The sequence below is a fragment of the Mus pahari genome, chromosome 10 (assembly GCF_900095145.1).
Source record: "Mus pahari chromosome 10, PAHARI_EIJ_v1.1, whole genome shotgun sequence".
Lineage (NCBI taxonomy): Eukaryota > Metazoa > Chordata > Mammalia > Rodentia > Muridae > Mus > Mus pahari.
The window spans coordinates 34,946,506-34,966,259 of record NC_034599.1 but is presented as its reverse complement, the minus strand read 5'-3'; the positions used below and the strand labels follow the sequence as shown (position 1 = coordinate 34,966,259).

Below are 19,754 nucleotides of genomic sequence, written 5' to 3'. Positions count from 1 at the left end.
TCTGAGGAACAGCCAGACTGATTTCCAAAGTGGTTGTACCCACGAAATTTTTGTGATAGTTTCGTGGATAAATTGGCATAATCAGAGACTTTAACCAAAAAAGAAGGAATTATTTGGGCGTAATTAAAATTAAAAATAATTTGTGTCTTAAAGGGTACTCTAGATTTATGAAAAATACCATAGTCAATGGGAAACACATCTCAGTGTTGTATCTTAGGGAGAATAGAATTACAGAACTTTTATATCTTATGGTTTAAGTATACAAATAATCCAGATAAAAATAGCCAGATAATTTGAAAAATGACCCTTCTATTTGAGATAGATCACCAATAAACATCTGAAAATATATGTACCATCATTAATTATTAAAAACATGTAAGTAAAAACCAAAGTCAAGCAAAATTTTACATTGATTGGAGGGGTTACTATAAAATAACTGCTGGATCCTGTGACACAATGTTTCATACCCAAATACCACTGGGAGAGAGATTCCCAGGAGTGTGGACACACCTGTGAGCATAGGTAAGACCAACACCTCTGCTCAGAGGGACCTACCCAAAGCCCCCAGGACACAGAAAGTGAGGAACAATGTGGGATAGGATACTTCCTGGTTCCTTTTGTGCTCTGAGCTTATCCTGTGCCATAGCTCTCAATACACAAATACAGCCAGGAGAGAGCTGGATCCCCAGGAGTACTGATATGCTTGTGAGCACAGGTAAGACCACCACTTCTGATTAAATCCTGGTCCAAGAAGGACCTGCCCAGAGATTTCATGGCACGGGAAACTAGGAACAGCCAGGGACAGGATCCTTCTGGTTTCATTCTGCACCACAGTGCTGACCCTGTGCCACAGCAGTCCATACCCAAATTCTTCCCAGAGAGAACTGGTCTCCCAGGAGTTCTGACACACTGACTTTAAGGAGGGACAAGCCACAGTCAGACACANTAAGAACAGCTACCACCAGAGATAACCAGATGGTTAGAGACAAGAACAAGAATATAAGCAACAGAAATCAAGGTTACTTAGAATTATCAGAACCCAATACTCCCAACACAGTGAGCCCTGGATACCCCAACCTACCAGAATCGCAAGACTCTGATTTAAAATCACATCTTATGATGAGAGAGGACTTTAAGGAGGACCTAAATAACAAACACCCTTAAAGAAATACAAAACACAAGTAAACAGCTTGAAACCTTTAAAGAGAAAACAGAAAATTCATTTAAAGAATCGAAGGACAACACAACCAAACTTGTGAAGGAATTGAACAAAACCATCCAGGATCCACAATCGGAAATAGAAACAAAACAATCACACATGGAGACAACTCTGGAGACAGAAAACCTAGAAAAGAGATCTGGAGTCACAGATGGAAGCATCACCAACAGAATACAAGAGACAGAAGAGAGAATCTCAGGTGCAGAAAATAACATAGAAAACATTAATACAGCAGTCAAAGAAAATGCAAAATGCAAACTTCTAACCTAAAACATGCAGGAAATCCAGGACTCAATGAGAGGACCAAAGGATCTCTTCTATACTAAAGTATAATAGGTATAGAAGCGAGTGACAATTGCCAACATAAAGGGCCAGTAAATACCTTCAACAAATTTATAGAAGAAAACTTCCCTAACCTAAAGAAAGAGATGTTCATAAACATATAAGAACCCTACAGAGCTCCAAACAGATTGGACCAGAAAAGGAATTCACCTTATTACACCAAAGTCAAAAGACCAAATACAAAAAAAAAAAAAAAAAAAAAAAAAAAAAAAAAAAAAAAAAAAAAAATCAAAGAAAGAATATTATAAGCAATAAGGCATAGAGGTCAAGTAACTTCTTTTTTTTCTTCTAATAGTAGTATTTTTATTTGTATAACCATTTATACAAAGACTTTACCTTTATAAAAGAATTTAATGTGTTCCCTCTCCTTTAATTTTCACAACACATGCATGGAACAAGAACCATCCAGTTTTTCAGATGATAATACTGTGGGTTACTGGGGTCAATTGGTCAAGTTACTTCTAAAGGCAGACCTAATAGAATTATACCAGACTTCTCAAAAGAGACTATGAAAGCCAGAAGATTCTGGGTAGATGTCATACAGACCCTAAGAGAGCACAAATGCCAGCCCAGGCTACTATACCCAGCAAATATCTCAATAACCATTGATGGAGAAAGCATGATATTCTGTAACAAAACCAAATTTACCCAATATCTTTCCACAAATCCGCCAAACAAAGGATAATAGGTGGAAAACACCAACAAAAGGAGGGAAACTACACCCTAGAAAAAACAAGAAAGAAATCTTTAACCAAATCCAAGAGAAGATAACTACACAAACATAAAAATAATATGAAAACAAGGGGAAGCAACAATCACTGTTCTTTACTATCTCTTAACATCAATGGACTCAATCCTCACTAAAAAGACATAGACTAAAAGACTGGATACATAAACAGGACCCAAAATTTTCCTGCATACAGGAAATGCATCCTAGGGACAAAGACAGAGACAACTTCAGAATTAAGGGATATAAAAAAATTCTCCAAGCAAATGGCTCCTAGAAACTAGCTGGAGTAGCCATTCTAATATCGAATAAAATCAAATTTCAAACAAAAGTTATCAAAAAGAATAAGGAAGCACACTTCATACTCATCAAAGAAAAAATTCTATCAAGAAGAGCTCTCAATTCTGAACATCTATGCTCCAAATTTAAGGGCATTCACATTCATGAAAGTAACTTTACTAAAGCTCTAAGAATTCACTGTACCTCACACAATAATAGTGGGAGACTTCAACACCCCACCCTCATCAATGAACTGTTCATAGAAACAGAAACTAAACAGAGAAACAGTAAAACTAATGGAAGTTATGGACAAAATGGATTTAACAGATATCTATAGAACATTTCATCCTAAAACAAAAGAATATACCTTCTTGTCAGCACCTCATGGTACTTTTTCCAAAACTGACCATATAATCTGTCACAAAACAGGTCTCAACAAATACAAGAAGAATGAAATAATCCCATGTACCCTATCAGATCACAACAGACTAAGACTGGTCTTCAATAGCAACAGAAAAAATGAAACCCATATACACATAGAAGCTGAACAATACCCTACTGAATAATAACTTGGTCAAGGAAGATATAAAGAAAGAAATTAAAGACTTTTTAGAATTTGATGAAAATGAAGGTACAACATACCCAAATTTATGGCATACAATGAAAACAGTGCTAAGAGGAAAACTCAAATCTTTGAGTGCCTCAAAAAGAAACTGGAGAGAGCACATAATAGCAGTTTAACATAGCACCTGAAAGCTCTAGAACAAAAAGAAGCAAATATACCCAAGAGGAGTAGATAGCAGGAAATAATCAAACCCAGAGCTGAAACCAACCAAATAGAAACAAAAAGAATTATACAAAGAATCAACAAACCAGGCCCTGGTTCTTTGAGAAAATCACCAAGATAGATAAACCCTTAGCCACACTAACCAGACAGGGACAGTATCCAAATTAACAAAATCAGAAGTAAAAAAGGAAACATAACAACAGAATCTGAGGAAATCCAACAAAATCATCGGGTCCTACTACAAAAGCCTATACTCAACAATACTAGAATATCTGAACGGAATGGACAATTTTCTAGACAGATATCAAATACCATAGTTAAATCAGGATCAGAAGAACAATCTAAACAGTCCCATAACCCCTAAATAAATAAAAGCAATCATTAAATGTCTCCCAACTAAAGAATGTCCGGGACCAGTTGGGTTCGGTACAGAATTCTATCAGTCCTTCTAAAAACTCCTAATAATCTTCAGATTATTCCACAAAATAGAAACAGAGGGAACACTACCTAATTCGTTCTTTCTATAAAGCCAAATTATGCTTGTACCTAAACCACACAAAGACCCACCAATGAAAGAGAACTTCAGAGTAATTTCCCTCATGAATATCAATGCAAAAATACTCAAAAAAAAAAAAAAATCTCGCAAACCTATTCCAAGGACACATCAAAAAGGTCATCCATCATGATCAAGGAGGCCTCATGCCAGGGATGCAGGGATGGTTCAAAATATGGAAATCCATCAATGTAATAATCCACTACTTAAACAAACACAAAGAAAAAAACCACATGATCATTCCATTAGAGACTTAGAAAGCATTTGACAAAATTCAACATCCATTCATGGTAAAAGTTTTGGAAAGATCAGGAATTCAAGCCCACACAGCAACATAGTAAAAGCAATATACAGAAATCCAGTAGCCCACATCAAACGAAATGGAGAGAAATTTGAAGCACTCCCCCTAAAATCAGGGAGTAAACAAGGCTGCTCACTATCTCCCTACCTGTTCAATTTAGTACCTAAAGTCCTAGTCAGAGTAATTAGCCAACAAAAGGAGGTCAAAGGGATACAAATTTGAAAAGAAGTCATAATATCACTATTTGCAGATGATATGATAGTATTCATAAGTGACCCCAAAAATTCTTCCAGAAAACTCCTAAACCTGTTCATCAACTTTAGCAAAAAAGTTGCTAGGTATAAAATTACTTCAAAAAAAAAATCAGTAGCCTTCCTCTAACCTAAAGATAAATAGGCTGAGAAGGAAATTAAGGAAACAACACCCTTCACAATAGTCACAAAAAAATTACATACCTTGGTGTGACTCTAACTAAGCTAGAGAAAGATATGTATGACAAGAAACCAAGTCTCTGAACAAACAAATCAAAGAAGATCTGTTCTCAACAATAAAACAACTTTTTGGGGAATCACCATCCCTGACCTCAAGCTGTAATACAGAGAAATAGTGATTAAAAACTGCATGGTTTTGGTACAGGGACAGGCAAGATCAGTGGAATAGAAGTGAAGACCCAGAAATGAACCCACACAACTATGGTCACTTGATCTTTGACACAGGAGCTAAAATCATTCAGTGGAAAAAAGAAAGTGTTTATAACAAATGGTGCTGGCTCAACTGGTGGTCTTGTGGAAGAATGCAAATTGTCCACTCTTGTGTCCCTGTACAAAGCTCAAGTCCAAGTGGATTAAGGCCCTCGACATAAATCTATATACACTGAATCTAACAGAAGAGAAAGTTAGGAAAAGCCTCAAACTCACGGACACAGGGGAAAATCTCTGACTTATGCTCTAAGATGAAGAATTGACAAATGGGGCCTCCTAAAATTGCAAAACTTCTGTAAGGCAAACTACACTGTCAATAAGACAAAATGTCAACCAACAAATTGGGAAAATATCTTTAGCAACCATATATCTAATAGCAGGCTAATATCCAATATATATAAAGAATTCAAGAAGTTAGATGCCAGAAAACCAAATAACCCATTTAAAAATTGGGTACAGAACTAAACAGAATTCTCAACTGAGAAAACTCAAATGACAGAGATGCACCTAAAGAAATGTTCAACATCCTCAGTCATCAGGTTAATGCAAATTGAAACAACCTTGAGTTTCCACCTTATACCANTCAGAATAGCTAATATCAAAAATTCGAGTGACAGCAGATACTAGCAAGGATGTGGAGAATGATGAACACTCCTTCATTTCTGGTGGGATATCATGCTGGTTTAACCACTGTGGAAATCAGTCTGGCAGTTCCTCAGAATATTGGACATAGTACTACCTGAAAAAACAGCTATACCTCTCCGGGACATATACCCAGAAGATGCTCCAATGTGTAATAAGGACACATGATCCACTGTATTCAAGCAGCCTTATTTATAATAGCCAGAAGCTGGAAACAAGCCAGATGTCCTTCAACAGATGAATGGATACAGAAAATGCCATACATTTACACAATGGAATACTACTCAGCTATTAAAAACAACGACTTCATTAAATTTGCAGGCAAATGGATGGAACTTGAAAATATCCTGAGTGAAGTAATTCTGTCACCAATGAACACACAGGGTGTACACTCACTGATAAGTGGATATTAGTTTAATATTTTGAAATACCCAAGATTCAATTTATAGACTATATGAAGTCCAAGAAGAAGGAAGACCAAAATATGGATCATTCAATTCTTCTTAAAAGGGGGAACAAAATACTCACAGGAGAAAATATGGAGACAAAGTGTGGAGCAGACCCTGAAGAAAAGGTCATCCAGAGACTATCCCAATTAAGGATAGTCCATCTTATATTCGGTTACCAAATCTGGATGCTATAGTGGATGCCGGAAAGTCCTTGCTGATGGGAACCTGGTATGGCTGTCTCCTTAGAGGCCTTGCCAGAGCCTGACAAATACAGAGGTTGGACGGAATATGGGGTCCCAAATAGAGGAGTTGGAGAAAGGACTGACGTAGCTGAGGCAGTTTGCAGCCTTATGCGGCAAGCAACAGTGCCCCATTAGCAACTGGCGAGACATCCAAGGGTTACTGGGTACTTGACCACCAACGAAAGAATACACATTGAGGGACCCATGGCTCTGGCCACATAAGTGTCTGAGGATGGCCTTGTTGGGTATCAGTGAGAGGAGAGACCCTTGGACCTGAAAGTGTTCGATGACCCAGTATAGAGGAATGCTAGGGCGGGAAGAGAGGAGTGGGTGGGTGCTGGAGCACCCTCGTAGAGACAGGGTAGTGGGGATGGGATAGGGTGTTTCCACAGGGGAGACCTAGAAAGTGGAAAAAATTTGAAATGTAAATCAACAAAATATGCAACAAAAAAGTTTAAAAAAATAAATAAAAATGTAGAAGGAATATTGGCAACTGCTGGAAAAGATGCAAGTAAATTATTCATATTACTGGTGGGGTTTTAAAATAGCACAAAAATTTAAGAAAATGGAAATCTCTTAAAAAGGTAAAGCAAACAGTCATTACAAGTCTAAGGTACTTCAATACTTGAGTCACATTTACAAGACTAGAAAACATACTTATACAAAATTATACAAAAGACTCTGGAGTAGCACTCCTTGCAACATGCAATGCTGGATTGAATGGACTTACTGCCCCTTAATTGTTTTCTTCTAAGCATTCCCATTCTGGAACAATTCTGTATTTTTGTAGAAAAGATTAAGGATATCTAGAGATTGTATCGTTAAGGTCAAACTCAGAGGTGGTAGTATATTCATTTCTATAAGAGGGGGTTCATGTATTTAGCAAATCTCCTAGTTTTGTTTCTATTAACAGTGAGGATGGCTGCCTAAACATGAGCTGAATTGGAAAGCAATACTAGATATGTCAGGTGGTCTGAGGAAAGACTTGAGGCTTCAACTCTACACAAAGAATCAGGACAGTTAATTAAGAAATGCTGACTGGGAGAAATAGTTTGTCCCAGAGAAGAAAACACCAATAGTTATAACAGTATAATTAGTAATTATGCAATATAAAATTGTATTATAATATAAATATATTTTAATTATATTATAAACATAGAAATGGATATATTATATTATATTATAATCATAATAAATGAAGGAATGTTTTAAAAGGTAATGAGCTTCATGTTCACATAGTTCTGTCTTCCCTGAAATACATGTATTTGAAATGTATTCCTCAGAGAAGGGCATCCCCAACATTAAATGGTCAGCCCTGAAAACATAGATACAGCTAACATTGCACCGAGTAGTCAGGTTGTATTTATGCATATGTATTTATATAAATGAAGATAATATAGCAATCAATGAGAAAAGAAGCCATGGATTTGAGAGAAAGCAATGAGGACTTCATTGGAGAACTTGGAGGGAGGAAAGGAAGGGGAAAAAGACACAATTATATTAGAGTGTCAGGAAGTAAAATAATCAAAAGGAAAGGTATTGACTATCCACACATACTTTGTCTCCCAGAATTCATTGAATTTTTGTTTCATAAATAGGGACTTGCTGAGATGTGGGTAATTTAAAGGACAATATTAATAGGTCCATTCATTAGTATAGCCATGTAAGTAAGTTCATTATCTGTTGCAGTTTGCTTTTCTGTTGCTGTGAAAAAATTTACTATTATAGCTTATGGGTTTTTATTTGTTTTTTGTTTTTTGTTTTTTTAGGTTATAGTCCACCATTGCAGAAAGTTAGGGCAGCAACTGAAGCAGGAAGTGAAGAAAAACAATGGAAGGATACTGGGGCTTGTGTACTGATAAGTGTTTATGTAGCTTTCTTATAGAACCCAGGGCTACTACTGTCTAGAGAAGGTCCTCTCCATGGTGGCCTGGGCCTTCACACACTTATCATCTAGCAAACAATCTTTCATAGACCTTGCCACAGGTCAATTTTTCTAAGGTCAATTTTTCAACTCAATTGAATTTTCTTGTTCCCAAATGACTCTAGATTGTTTTAAATTGATAGTATTAACTATATTCTCTACCCTATAAACTGAACAGATAAATACATCACTATTAAAGCACAAATTTTTCATTCTTTGTCCTCAAAATCTCAGGTTAATATCATAATATGAAATATCACATAAATTTTAAATTATTCCAGTGTATAAATAATTTAACACCTTAAAATCCAAGATCTCTTTAACAGTTCAAAGTTTCCTAACTATAGGCTCCTGAAAAATTAAAAACTAATAAGTGATTCCTTATTTTAAAGGTGAAGACTGAGCCATAGAAACAATTATACTTAAGGAAATATAAATCCACACTCCACATCTATAAATCTGGCTCAGTGTTCAACATCTGGAACCCATTCACGCTTTCAGTGCAACCAAAACATCAGTCATCCAACCTCTCCAGCCTTGCATCCACAGAACACACAGCTTTAAAGAAAATCAGTCCAGGAACTCAAGAAGGAACCTAAAGGAGTCCCCTAAATTAGGTGTTCCAGAATCCTTCTTTGTAAATCTTATTTTAAAATTATTTCTTTTTGAGATTATATTAATATATATCATGACAATATCTCATAGTGTGTATATCTCATGATAATTATGAGATTATCCTGAAGATCATCTGACATTCTGATGTTAAAAGATTTCAATAAAGATGAAAAATGAAAGTTAGGCCCTTACCATTGTTCTATATGGAGACTTCCATCCCAGTACACGTGAGTTCTTCTCAAGTACTCATTAAATGAAATATATCTTCATGTTGTTGGAGTTAATAGTCTAAAATAAAATCTTCTGACTCATTATTCTTGGAATCAGAACAGAAATTTTATGTTCTGAGCATTTTTTTAATATTTTAAATCCAATATCAGCTGAGCAGTGGTAGCACAGACCTTTAATCCCAGCACTTGGGAGGAAGAGGCTGGGGATTTTTGAGTTTGAGGCCAGTCTGGTCTACAGAGTGAGTTCCAGAACAACCAGGGCTATACAGGGAATCCCTGTCTGGAAAAATTTAAAAAAATCCAATATCATGAATCCCCTCACATCTTTCAAAAGCACTTATAAGGCTAATATCATTTTCACAGAGACTTTTGAAATATAACAATCATCATAAACATGTATAGAAGGAAACTCCTGAAGGATTTTTTTCCCTACTGGAATGAGAAGCTCATGGGAAAATGTGATTAATATTTCTGGTATCATACTTTGGTTGATACTTTCATTTTGCTTCCCCTGAGCATAATTCTTTGTGTTTGCAAATAGAATCAATTATTGTCTTTGGAGACAGATACTGAATTCTCATGTCATGATTATAGGATGACTCCATGCAATTCCCCTTCTGAAGATCATCTCTGAAGTATATGAAGCCATTTTCACTGCTTGTCTTCTGCCCCTGTTTAATTTACTTCTCTGAAATAAATGATAATTTGTAAACATTATAAAACGTTGTCTCTTATATTTTCCTATATTATTTCAAGTGTGATATGAATTTCATAGAAGAGAATTGAGGCAAACATATTATTAACCTTAGTAAATTTGACAATAAATATTGTTTGCAGAAATATAGACAAAATAAGTATTTCAGTTACTTTATTGAATTTATTTTTGATGAAGATATTTTCAACAAAAGTATAGGGGAAAATTCTGGGAACTGTAGCAAGGAGAAGAAATAGACTAGTTAATACATAGGAATTGCATGATGGTGGCTCTTTTCTTTTCTTTTCTTTTCTTTTCTTTTCTTTTCTTTTCTTTTCTTTTCTTTCCTTTCCTTTCCTTTCCTTTCCTTTCCTTTCCTTTCCTTTCCTTTCCTTTCCTTTCCTTTCCTTTCCTTTCCTTTCCTTTTCTTTTCCTTTAGTTTCCTTTCTTCTCTTCTCTTCTCTTCTCTTCTCTTCTCTTCTCTTCTCTTCTCTTCTCTTCTCTTCTCTTCTCTTCTCTTCTCTTCTTCCTCTTTCTTCCCTTCTCTTTCTTTGTTTCTTTGTTTCTTTGTTTCTTGCTTGCTTGCTTGCTTGCTTTCGTTCTTGCTTTCTCTCTTGCTTTATTTCTTACTTTCTTGCTTTCTCGTTCTTCTTTTTCTGAATGTGGAAGTTACAGATTAGCAATGCAATGTTAAAAACTAACCAGTCTGGTGGTACTAATCCAGACTAGAAAACTGTATATTTACAGTTATTTTAAGATTTCAATGAACAACATTTGTGAATTATAGTTAATGAATACATATAATTACATATGTATCTCTTCATGGAATTAGTATAAACACATGACTACTTGTTTAGTGTGATCAGTGAATAGATTGAATGACACCAAAGTAGCAATGAGAAAACCCAGCTTCCATGGCTATACTGTGTTGTCCAGAGCCAATAGTACAATGTTTAATATTATTTCTGGGAGGAAACATAAAAGATATTTAGAACATTTTCACTACCAGGTATCAACATAGTGTTCTGTTTCTGTGAGTGTATGAAATGACACAAACATGACTGAAGAGGATTTCCAATTGCCACATCTGAAACTAATTAAATGAAAAATAAATAGAGTAGGTTACAGTTGAATATATATGAAAATAGAAATTAATGTCTCTGAGTCTCCAGTGATTTAATATGTGATCAAACAAATCAATGAAGTTAAGGCACACATTTATAATACACAATTCTGAATTGAGTTCTCCTTTCAAATAAATGGAGTACAATGTCTCCTTCCTTAAATATGGGTTGCATTTGGTGACTTTTGATATGTTGTCATGACAACTGTACCTTCAGTCTACATTCTTTTGTGGCCTTCCCATAGCAACAACAACAACAAAAAATAAAACATATATCCTCACTCAAAAGTCATGGGAAAATACAACTGCCTGATCTACAGTGATATTCTACAAAATACCCACTTAGCATCCTTAACTGTCCACATCCTCACAACTAGAAAGGCAGTTCTACAATTGTGTGCTCCAGAGATGACTGAGATGTCATTAAAACTATCATCAAGTTGAGACCTTAAATGAACTTCTTGAGAAGACAAAGGAGACATCAGATAAACTGCTAAGATCATCTAAATAAAGCATGGAGTATAGATAATAGTGATGTGCCAATGTCAGGTATTTCATTATCAGTGAGCTATCATAAGTGAAGAGAAATCAGAACACAAAGGATACAGGCATTTCTGTAATAATCATGCAAATACTTCTGTGTGTAAAAGTATTTTGAAATTAAAACTCAGTATCAAATATTTCCATATTAATCTTAACAAAAAAACAAACTATAACAGCAGTGAAAAAAGAGGAGAAAGCAAGAAGAAGACAAGCACATTGGCTTTCCATTTCAGACTCTGATGCTTCATAGAACTTTATATTTCATGTCTCTCATCTCCTGTTAGTAACTGCATCAGAGTAGCACTTGAAAATCTCCATCAATTCTCAGGTGTATCACATAATTAAATGTTGACTGATCAATATTCCCAGTCCTGTGGATGAATGTGAGAGGTGTTTGTTATTCACAGAATAGCTATCAGGCATTTAATTCCAATTGGTTAGAGCCTGGAACAGCACAGCCCAAGTTCAGGAAGTTATCCTTAATAAGTCAACTAAACAAACAGGAAATTGTGAATAAATACAAATGAACACCCAGTCAATGTGAGCATGTTGGGAAGAAGAATGAAAAGACCAAGTGTGTTTGTCTTTGAGGTCCTAACATGGTTATCTTTCAATGTAAGGCAGGAGTTATGCCTAACTCAGCAGTCCTACCAGGTGCTGGGTTACCTTTTCCTCCAAATTGAAAGTTTCAGTTCTGGAGGAAGGCTCACTGGGATTCAGGAAATGTGCAATTCATAAGTCACAGGATGTTACACAAATTTATAATTTTTCAAATGTCCCTTCACCCCCAAGGATATGTAAAATAAACAGTAAGAACTGTCATGGGAATGAGATTTAGTCATATCAAGCTAACTGCAAATCCTCCATGGAGCTCAAGGAATGTGACTTTCATGAGGGATTGCCAATGACAGTAGGCTTTGTAGTGATACAGCTGCTTTTGAGTCATTCATGATCCTATAAGTAATATTTCATCCATATTTCTATAAGCAAACCCAAGAGACTTTAGTAAGCCAGATTTGGGTTGAATGTAATCTTTGGCCTCTACTTGGAGAGCCTGGTCTCATAGCCCAGGGAAATGTCACATACACACAACACAGTATGTGTCCAATTAGGGACCAATGGAATCAGAGATGATTTCTTTCAGGGCCCCTGTAGAAATAGGTACTGAGTTGTGCAGCAAGGCTTATCTGTGCGAAACAGGAATGTCTTACAGGACAATTGTAATATTGCTACTTTTTTCTCTGTGAAGGAATTTTGTACCTCCTCACTGTTTGAGCATTTATATGCTCCCCGAGATGGGTGATAATTTAGCAAACCAAGGCCAAGAATTTGTGAATGGAATGTATTGGGGTAGAATCTTTGGATAGTCTTTTTTTTTTTTTTTTTCCTATTTGGTATTGATTGTCCTTCCTCCTTGACGAATGGTATTTACTGAATGAATGCAGTATTGCCCCCTAACAATACTCCAGGCAACACATTAAAGAATATATTACTATCCAGGAAATTAACGTTTTTGGGGATGGAATCATAAGCAAGCTGTAGTGTCTGTTGCATGGTTTTTGTAGTGGGTGACTGTTGTGTCCTATATTGCTGGATCTTCTCCTGACTGTGGGCAATAAAAATGTCCTTGCTAGATTTGTGTCAATCTGCCACAAGGTAAAATAATCTGAGAGAAGGAAATCATAATTTAGAAAATGTCTCCATAAAATTAGGTTGCAGGCAAATCTATAGGTTATTTTCTTAATAAGTGACTTTATGGGAAGGCCCAGTCCATTGTGTATGTGCTTTCCATAGGCTGATGTTCCTGAATACTGTAAGAATTTCTTACACAAATCAGAATGACAATTATCACAAGCTCAAATGACAGGATATGATCGTGAGGATGTAGAGAAATTTGTAATAGCCACAAACTGGAAACAACCCAGATGTCTCTTAATAGAAAAATGAATAAAAAAACGAGGTTCTATTACACAGTATAATACTATTCCACCATTAAAAACAAAGACATCATGAATTTTGCAGGCAAATGGATGGAACTAAAAATACCATCCTGAGTGAAGTAACTGACCCCAAAGTACATACATGGTATATAATATATAATGGATATTAGCTACAAAGTACAGGATCTTCATGCTACACTCCACAGACCCAGAGAAATTAAATAAGAAAGAAGGCCCTAGAGAGGAAATTTGAATCATACTTAGAATCTGGAATAAAGTAGTCATAGGAGGCAGATGAAGGAAGGGAACTGCTTGGGAGGGAAATGAGGGTGACAGTATCAGGTATGGGGGGGAGAGACAGAAAGAATGCCAGAGGACCAGGAGAATGAATGAAAATCTGTAGATATCAAGGGTGGGGTTTGCAGGTGTGTGGAAGGGGATGTCTAGGATGTGCTAGAGACCTGGGACAGGGTTGGTTCCTAGGAAACAATGGAGTTGACCTTGGATGAGAAGCAAAACAGTGGGCATATGGAAACAGAATTAGCAACTCCTATAGCCAGGCAGTATTGTATTTCTTCTTGAGAATTCTCTTCTTAGTTTCAAGCCAACCCAGGAAGGGTAACTACACCCAAGAAAACACAAAAATTAAGTAATTCTGTACCAGAAAAATCAAGAAAGCACAGACTAAGAGAGAGAGAAAGAGGGGGGGAGGGAGGGGGAGGGAGAGAGAGATATTGAGTCAGAGACAGACAGAGACAGACAGAGAGAAAAAGACAGACAGAGAGATACATGCACACTAATACCATCAACAACAAAATAACAGGAATTAACATTCAGAGGTCATTAATCTCTCAATATCAATGGACTCAGTTCCCTAATAAAAAGACACAGGCTAACAGAATGGATGTGAAAATAAGATCCTTCATTCTGCTATATATAAGAAACATAGGTTAGCAACAAAGATAGATATTACCTCAGAGTAAAAGGTTGGAAAAAATTTCTAAGCAAATGGACCCAAGAAGTAAGCTGGAACCGTTCCAATATCTGATAAAATAGACTTTAAACCAAAGTAGAGTATAAAATATTTTTTCCCCTCAATAGGACAAAACAACAGCCTACAGAATGGCAAAAGATCTTCAACAAACCTACATCTGACTGAGAACTGTTATTGCAAATATATAAAGAACTCAAAAAATTACAGACCAAGGAAACAAGTAACCCAATTGAAAAAATGTGGTTCAGAGCTAAACAGAGACTTCTCAACAGAGGAACCTTAAATGGCCAGGAAACATGTAAAGAAATGTTCACACTGAAGAAATGGCCATCCAGAGACTGCCTGACCTGGAGATCCATCCCATAAAAAAAATCAAAACCAGACACTACTGTGGATACCAACAAGAGCTTGCTGACTGGAGCCTGATATAGCTGCCTCCTGAGAGGCTTTTCCAGTGCCTGACAAATACAGAAGTGGATGCTCACAGTCATCCATTGAATGGAGCACAGGGTCCCCAGTGAAGGAGCTAGAGAAAGTACCCAAGGAGCTGAAGGGGTTTGCAACCTCATAGGAGGAACAACAATATGAACTAACCAGTATCTCCAGAACTCCCTGGGACTAAACCACCAACCAAAGAAAACACATTGTGGGACTCATGGCTCTAGCTGCATATGTAGCAGAGGATGGCCTAGTTGGTCACCAATGGTAGGAGAGGCCCTTGGTCCTGTGAAGATTATATGCGCCAGTATATGGGACTGCCAGGGCCAGGAAGAGGGAGTGGGTGGGCTGGTGAACAGGACGAGAAGGGAAGGGATGAAGGTTTTCAGAGGGGAAATTAGGAAGATAACATTTGAAATGTAAATAAAGAAAATATCTAATAAAAAATTCAATAAAAAAGAAAAATTCAGTGTCCTTGGTCATCAGGGAAATGCAAATCAAGATGTCTGAGATTCCACCTTACACCCATCAAAAAGGCTAAGATAAAAGTCTCCAGAGACACCACATTTTGGTGATGATGTGGATCTAGGGGAACACTCCTCCCTTGCTGGGGATGGGGAGTGCAAACTTGTACAACCACTTTGGAACCAGTTTTGGCAATTTTTCAGAAAACTGGAAATGGTTCTACCTCATGACCCACTATACCACAGGGCACTTTTTGAAGTATGTTCATAGCAGCTTTATTTGTAATAGTTAGAAACTGGAATCCACCTAGATGTCCTTCAACTGAATCATGAGTAAAGCAAATGTGGTACATTCCACTATGAAAATTCCAATTAAAGATTACTTTAAGGTTCCATATCACTCCAGTCATAATCATAAAGTTTAATAGAACAATTGACAGCAAAAGCTGACAAGAAAGAATGAAAGAGGAGTATTTTTTAACACCTGCAATGGTAGTGCAGACTATTTCAACCACTATGTAAGTCAAAGTGGAGGGTCCTTAAGAAGCATGAACTTAACCTACCGTGTGACCCAGCTATACCATTCCTAGGCACGTGTCCAATCTGTATACTAGGAGAGACAGAACTCATTTGCTTTTGAGGTGTTGACTCTGGTAGGTCTATCATGCTCCCATATATATATCTCTATATCAATCCATCTATAGACAGCACATGTTTAACTCAATGGGTAATGAGAACATTATCTGAGGAGGCATCAGTTTGGGAGAGGTGATGGGAATAGATGATAGATACTGGAGTATTTCAGAGGAGTAGGAGTTGAATATGATCAAAATATACTGTATGCATCTACAAAAATTTCAAAGAATGAATAATTTTTTTCATTAAAATTAAATGACAATAAATGCTGTTTAGGGTATAAAGAACGAGAAACACTTATTCACTGCTGGTTGTAATATAAAGTGGTTCAGCAACTATGGGAATCAATGTTACAGTTCCCATAATGGTAGAAATAGACATGATATTAGGGTAGTAATTCTCTCTCTCTCTCTCTCTCTCTCATATATATATGTGTGTGTGTGTGTGTGTGTGTGTGTGTGTGTGTGTGTATGTATATTGTATATACAATTTTAATGCTTTGTGTTTGAACATTCATATTATGTAATATGAAGTTAAGATGTCTTATTAAATGTATTCTTTAGTGATTTCATACATAAATAAAATCCATCTTGATTACTCTTATCCCCACTTCTTTTCCCCTCACTTTCTTTCCCCAAATGCCAGTTACCCCATCATCCTGTACTTCATACAAGACCTCTTTCTGTGAAGATGCATTTTTGCTTTATTTTGTACCCAAGAGATTTTAAACAGAGTCACCTGGATAATTCTGGGTGAGAATTATACTTATTAAAAATTTCAAAACTTTGAAGCTTTAAAGAATCAGAAACAACACAATCATCACTTATTACCTGGAAATAGCTCTAGAGAATAAGGATACACCTTTTTTTTGGAGAAGTTTTAAGAGGAGACAAGTACAATTCTACAGATGCTGCTCCGTCTAGGAGAATGACATTAGGGACGTGATGTATTTTCGGGGACTACTTAGAGCTACAGGATAGTCTGATATGTACAATTACCTCCCAGAAGCATTAAATCATTTTTATGATTGCATTTTCAATGAGAAGTAGTGGAATTTAATTAGGTAAGGGAAATAATGGGGACTATTTTTTTAAAACAAGTCACCATCTCTGACTCTAATTCAGTCTTTTCTTTTGAGGATAAATAGTCTTTTTTTAAATATGAGAATGTTTAACAATTCTGACTAATATGGAATTAAACAGAAAACTTTTTTTTACATGTTTTGCTTTCTAGGTGTGAAAAAATATTTCATGTGTATGCAATAGCAAAATACTGCACTTTTGATCTTCTGTGCTGAGTAACATGCTGGACACATATCTACAAATATTAGAAAACACAGATCCATATAAGAAATTTTGTTCTTCCATCCAGCCTGCTTTAGAGAATTGTGGGTATGTGTACATTCTTGTTTAGAGGTGTGTATCTCATCCACTGTAGTTCTTTTCGAGTGGGTAGGAGCTATGTTATCACTCATATCATTCCATAGCCTTTAATCCAGTTTCCTACACTTAACAAGAATTAGGCATTATATTTTGCATATTTTATTTTAATAAAATTATTATTTTTAGAGATCTCAATGTTGGAAATCTTTAGAAATATATTTAGTTACAAATGCTGATCATATAGAGTAATGAGATGATCAAGAATTTAGACCATATGTATTTATTCTCGGCTATAAGATAAAAGTGTCTCAAATAAAAGAAACATTTTTCTAAATACATAAAACAGTTCATTCACAAGAAGGCTTTTGAGCATTTGACAAACTGAATAATACAATGTATGTTATGACAAGCAGATGTTTCTCTATATCCCTGATATGTTGTCCTTCATATATCTCATTGGCTAAAACTGTCCTGCCCTCAACAATTTATAAAATAAATACTAATGGCAGTAATTGCATATAATGTTGCCCTACTTACCCCTTTTTAAATATTTGCTAGCCCTCTAAATATGACTATGAGTCTTTTTCACAAGAAAAACTTTCTTTCAAAGAACTTATTTAGAGCAACTTTGACATCCTTATTTCTCAGGCTGTAGATCAAAGGGTTCAGCATGGGCACAACAATGGTATAAAATACAGAAGACACTTTCCCTTGATCCATAGAGTTGACCGAAGAAGGCTGCAAGTACATGAATGCAAGGGAACCAAAGAAGATAGCAACTGCTGATATGTGTGAGCTGCAGGTGCTGAAGGCTTTGGACCTGCCTTCTGTGGATTTAATCCGGAGGATGCTGGCTATGATGAAGATGTAAGAGCTTAGAATAGTCAGAGTTGGAATCAAGAAGTTAAAAACACTGAAACATAAAAGTACTACTTCATTAATAAAAGTATCAGAACAAGAGAGTTCCAGTAGTGGATAAATATCACAGAAGTAATGATTTATTACATCAGTCTTACAGAAATGCACTTTTAGCATACAGACTGTGTGAGATGTGGCCCCAATAAAAGCCATAATACATACTGCAAATATCATCCAGGAACAGACTCGATAGGACATCACAATATTGTAAACCAAGGGGTTACCGATGGCAACATAGCGGTCATATGCCATTACAGCTAACATGTGACACTCTGCAATAGCAAAAATAGCAAAAAAGTAGAGCTGAGTCATGCATTCAGGGTAGGAGATGTTGTTCTTCACTGTCACAAAGTTGACCAGCATTTTGGGAGTAATGACAGTGGACTGGCAGAGATCAATGAAGGACAGGATGCTGAGAAAAAAGTACATGGGTGTGTGCAGTTGAGAACTGAATAGTATCAGAGTGATCATGCCCAGATTCCCAGCCACTGCGACTACATAGATTGCTAGAAAGAGGAGGAAGAGGGGCAGCTGCAGCTCTGGTTTGTGTGTTAACCCAGCGAGGATGAACTCAGTCACTTCAGAAAGATTTCCTTGAAACATTCTCTTCTATGGTTTCTATGTAGAAAGAGACAAAAGTGAAATAACTATCTAGTATTTTACCCCATAATGAAGTGAGAAACAGAATTCAAACTTTCATCTTCAATTTTCTGGCCGATATTCTTATATTTTTAGCAATCTAAGATATTATATACTTCCCAATATATGTCACATAATTAAAGATAAATTACTTATGTCTGTGAGTAAAATTTTTGTTATGAGAACGTTAGTATTTAATCCATGGACAACTACTGACAGGTCAGATACATTCAGTAGAGTCTGCTAAGGAGTGTTCTTGACTTATTTGTCCTTCTCCCAATCACTCTACAGAGAAATAAATTTTTTCTATGTTACAAGAGAAGCATCCACAAAAAGGCAAAATACCACCGTAGTTATCCACAACTGTTGCTATACTTAATGATGGCAACCTAAAACCTTTTTCCATAAGGTAATGAACATTGTAATCAACATTATAACAGAAGCTTATGGCCTTTCTCTACACAAAGGATAAACAAGATGAGAAAGAAATTAGGAAAACAACACCCTTCACAATAGTCACAAATAATATAAACTTATTTCGTGTGTCTCTAAGGAAGTGAAAGATGTGTGTGATAAGAACTTCAAGTATCTGGAGAAAGAAATCAAAGATCTCAGAAGATGAAAAGATTTTCCATGCTCATGGATTGGCAGGATCAACATTGTGAAAATGACAATCTTGCAGAAAGCAATCTACAGATTCAATGCAATCCTCATCAAAATTCCAAATCATTTCTTCAATGAGTTAGAAAGGGCAATTTGCAACTTCATCTGGAATAACAAAAAACCTAGGATAGCAAAAACTCTTCTCAATGATATAAGAATCTTTAGGGGAATCACTAAGCCTGACCTAAAAATGTATTTCAGAGCAATTGTGATAAAAACTGCATGGTACTGGTATAGCAACAGACAGGTAGACCAATGGAATAGAACTGAAGACCCAGAAATGAACCCACACACCTATGGTCACTTGAT

The 19,754-nt window shown here is 36.1% G+C and overlaps 1 protein-coding gene across 1 annotated transcript; it reads right to left on the bottom strand.

Moving 5' to 3' along the window:
- Positions 1-17,810: 17,810 nt before the first annotated feature.
- On the bottom strand, positions 17,811-18,746 carry LOC110327863 (olfactory receptor 150-like). Its single transcript, XM_021207112.1, has one exon. The coding sequence runs from the start codon at positions 18,744-18,746 to the stop codon at positions 17,811-17,813; it is 936 nt and encodes a 311-aa protein (XP_021062771.1).
- Positions 18,747-19,754: the final 1,008 nt, after the last annotated feature.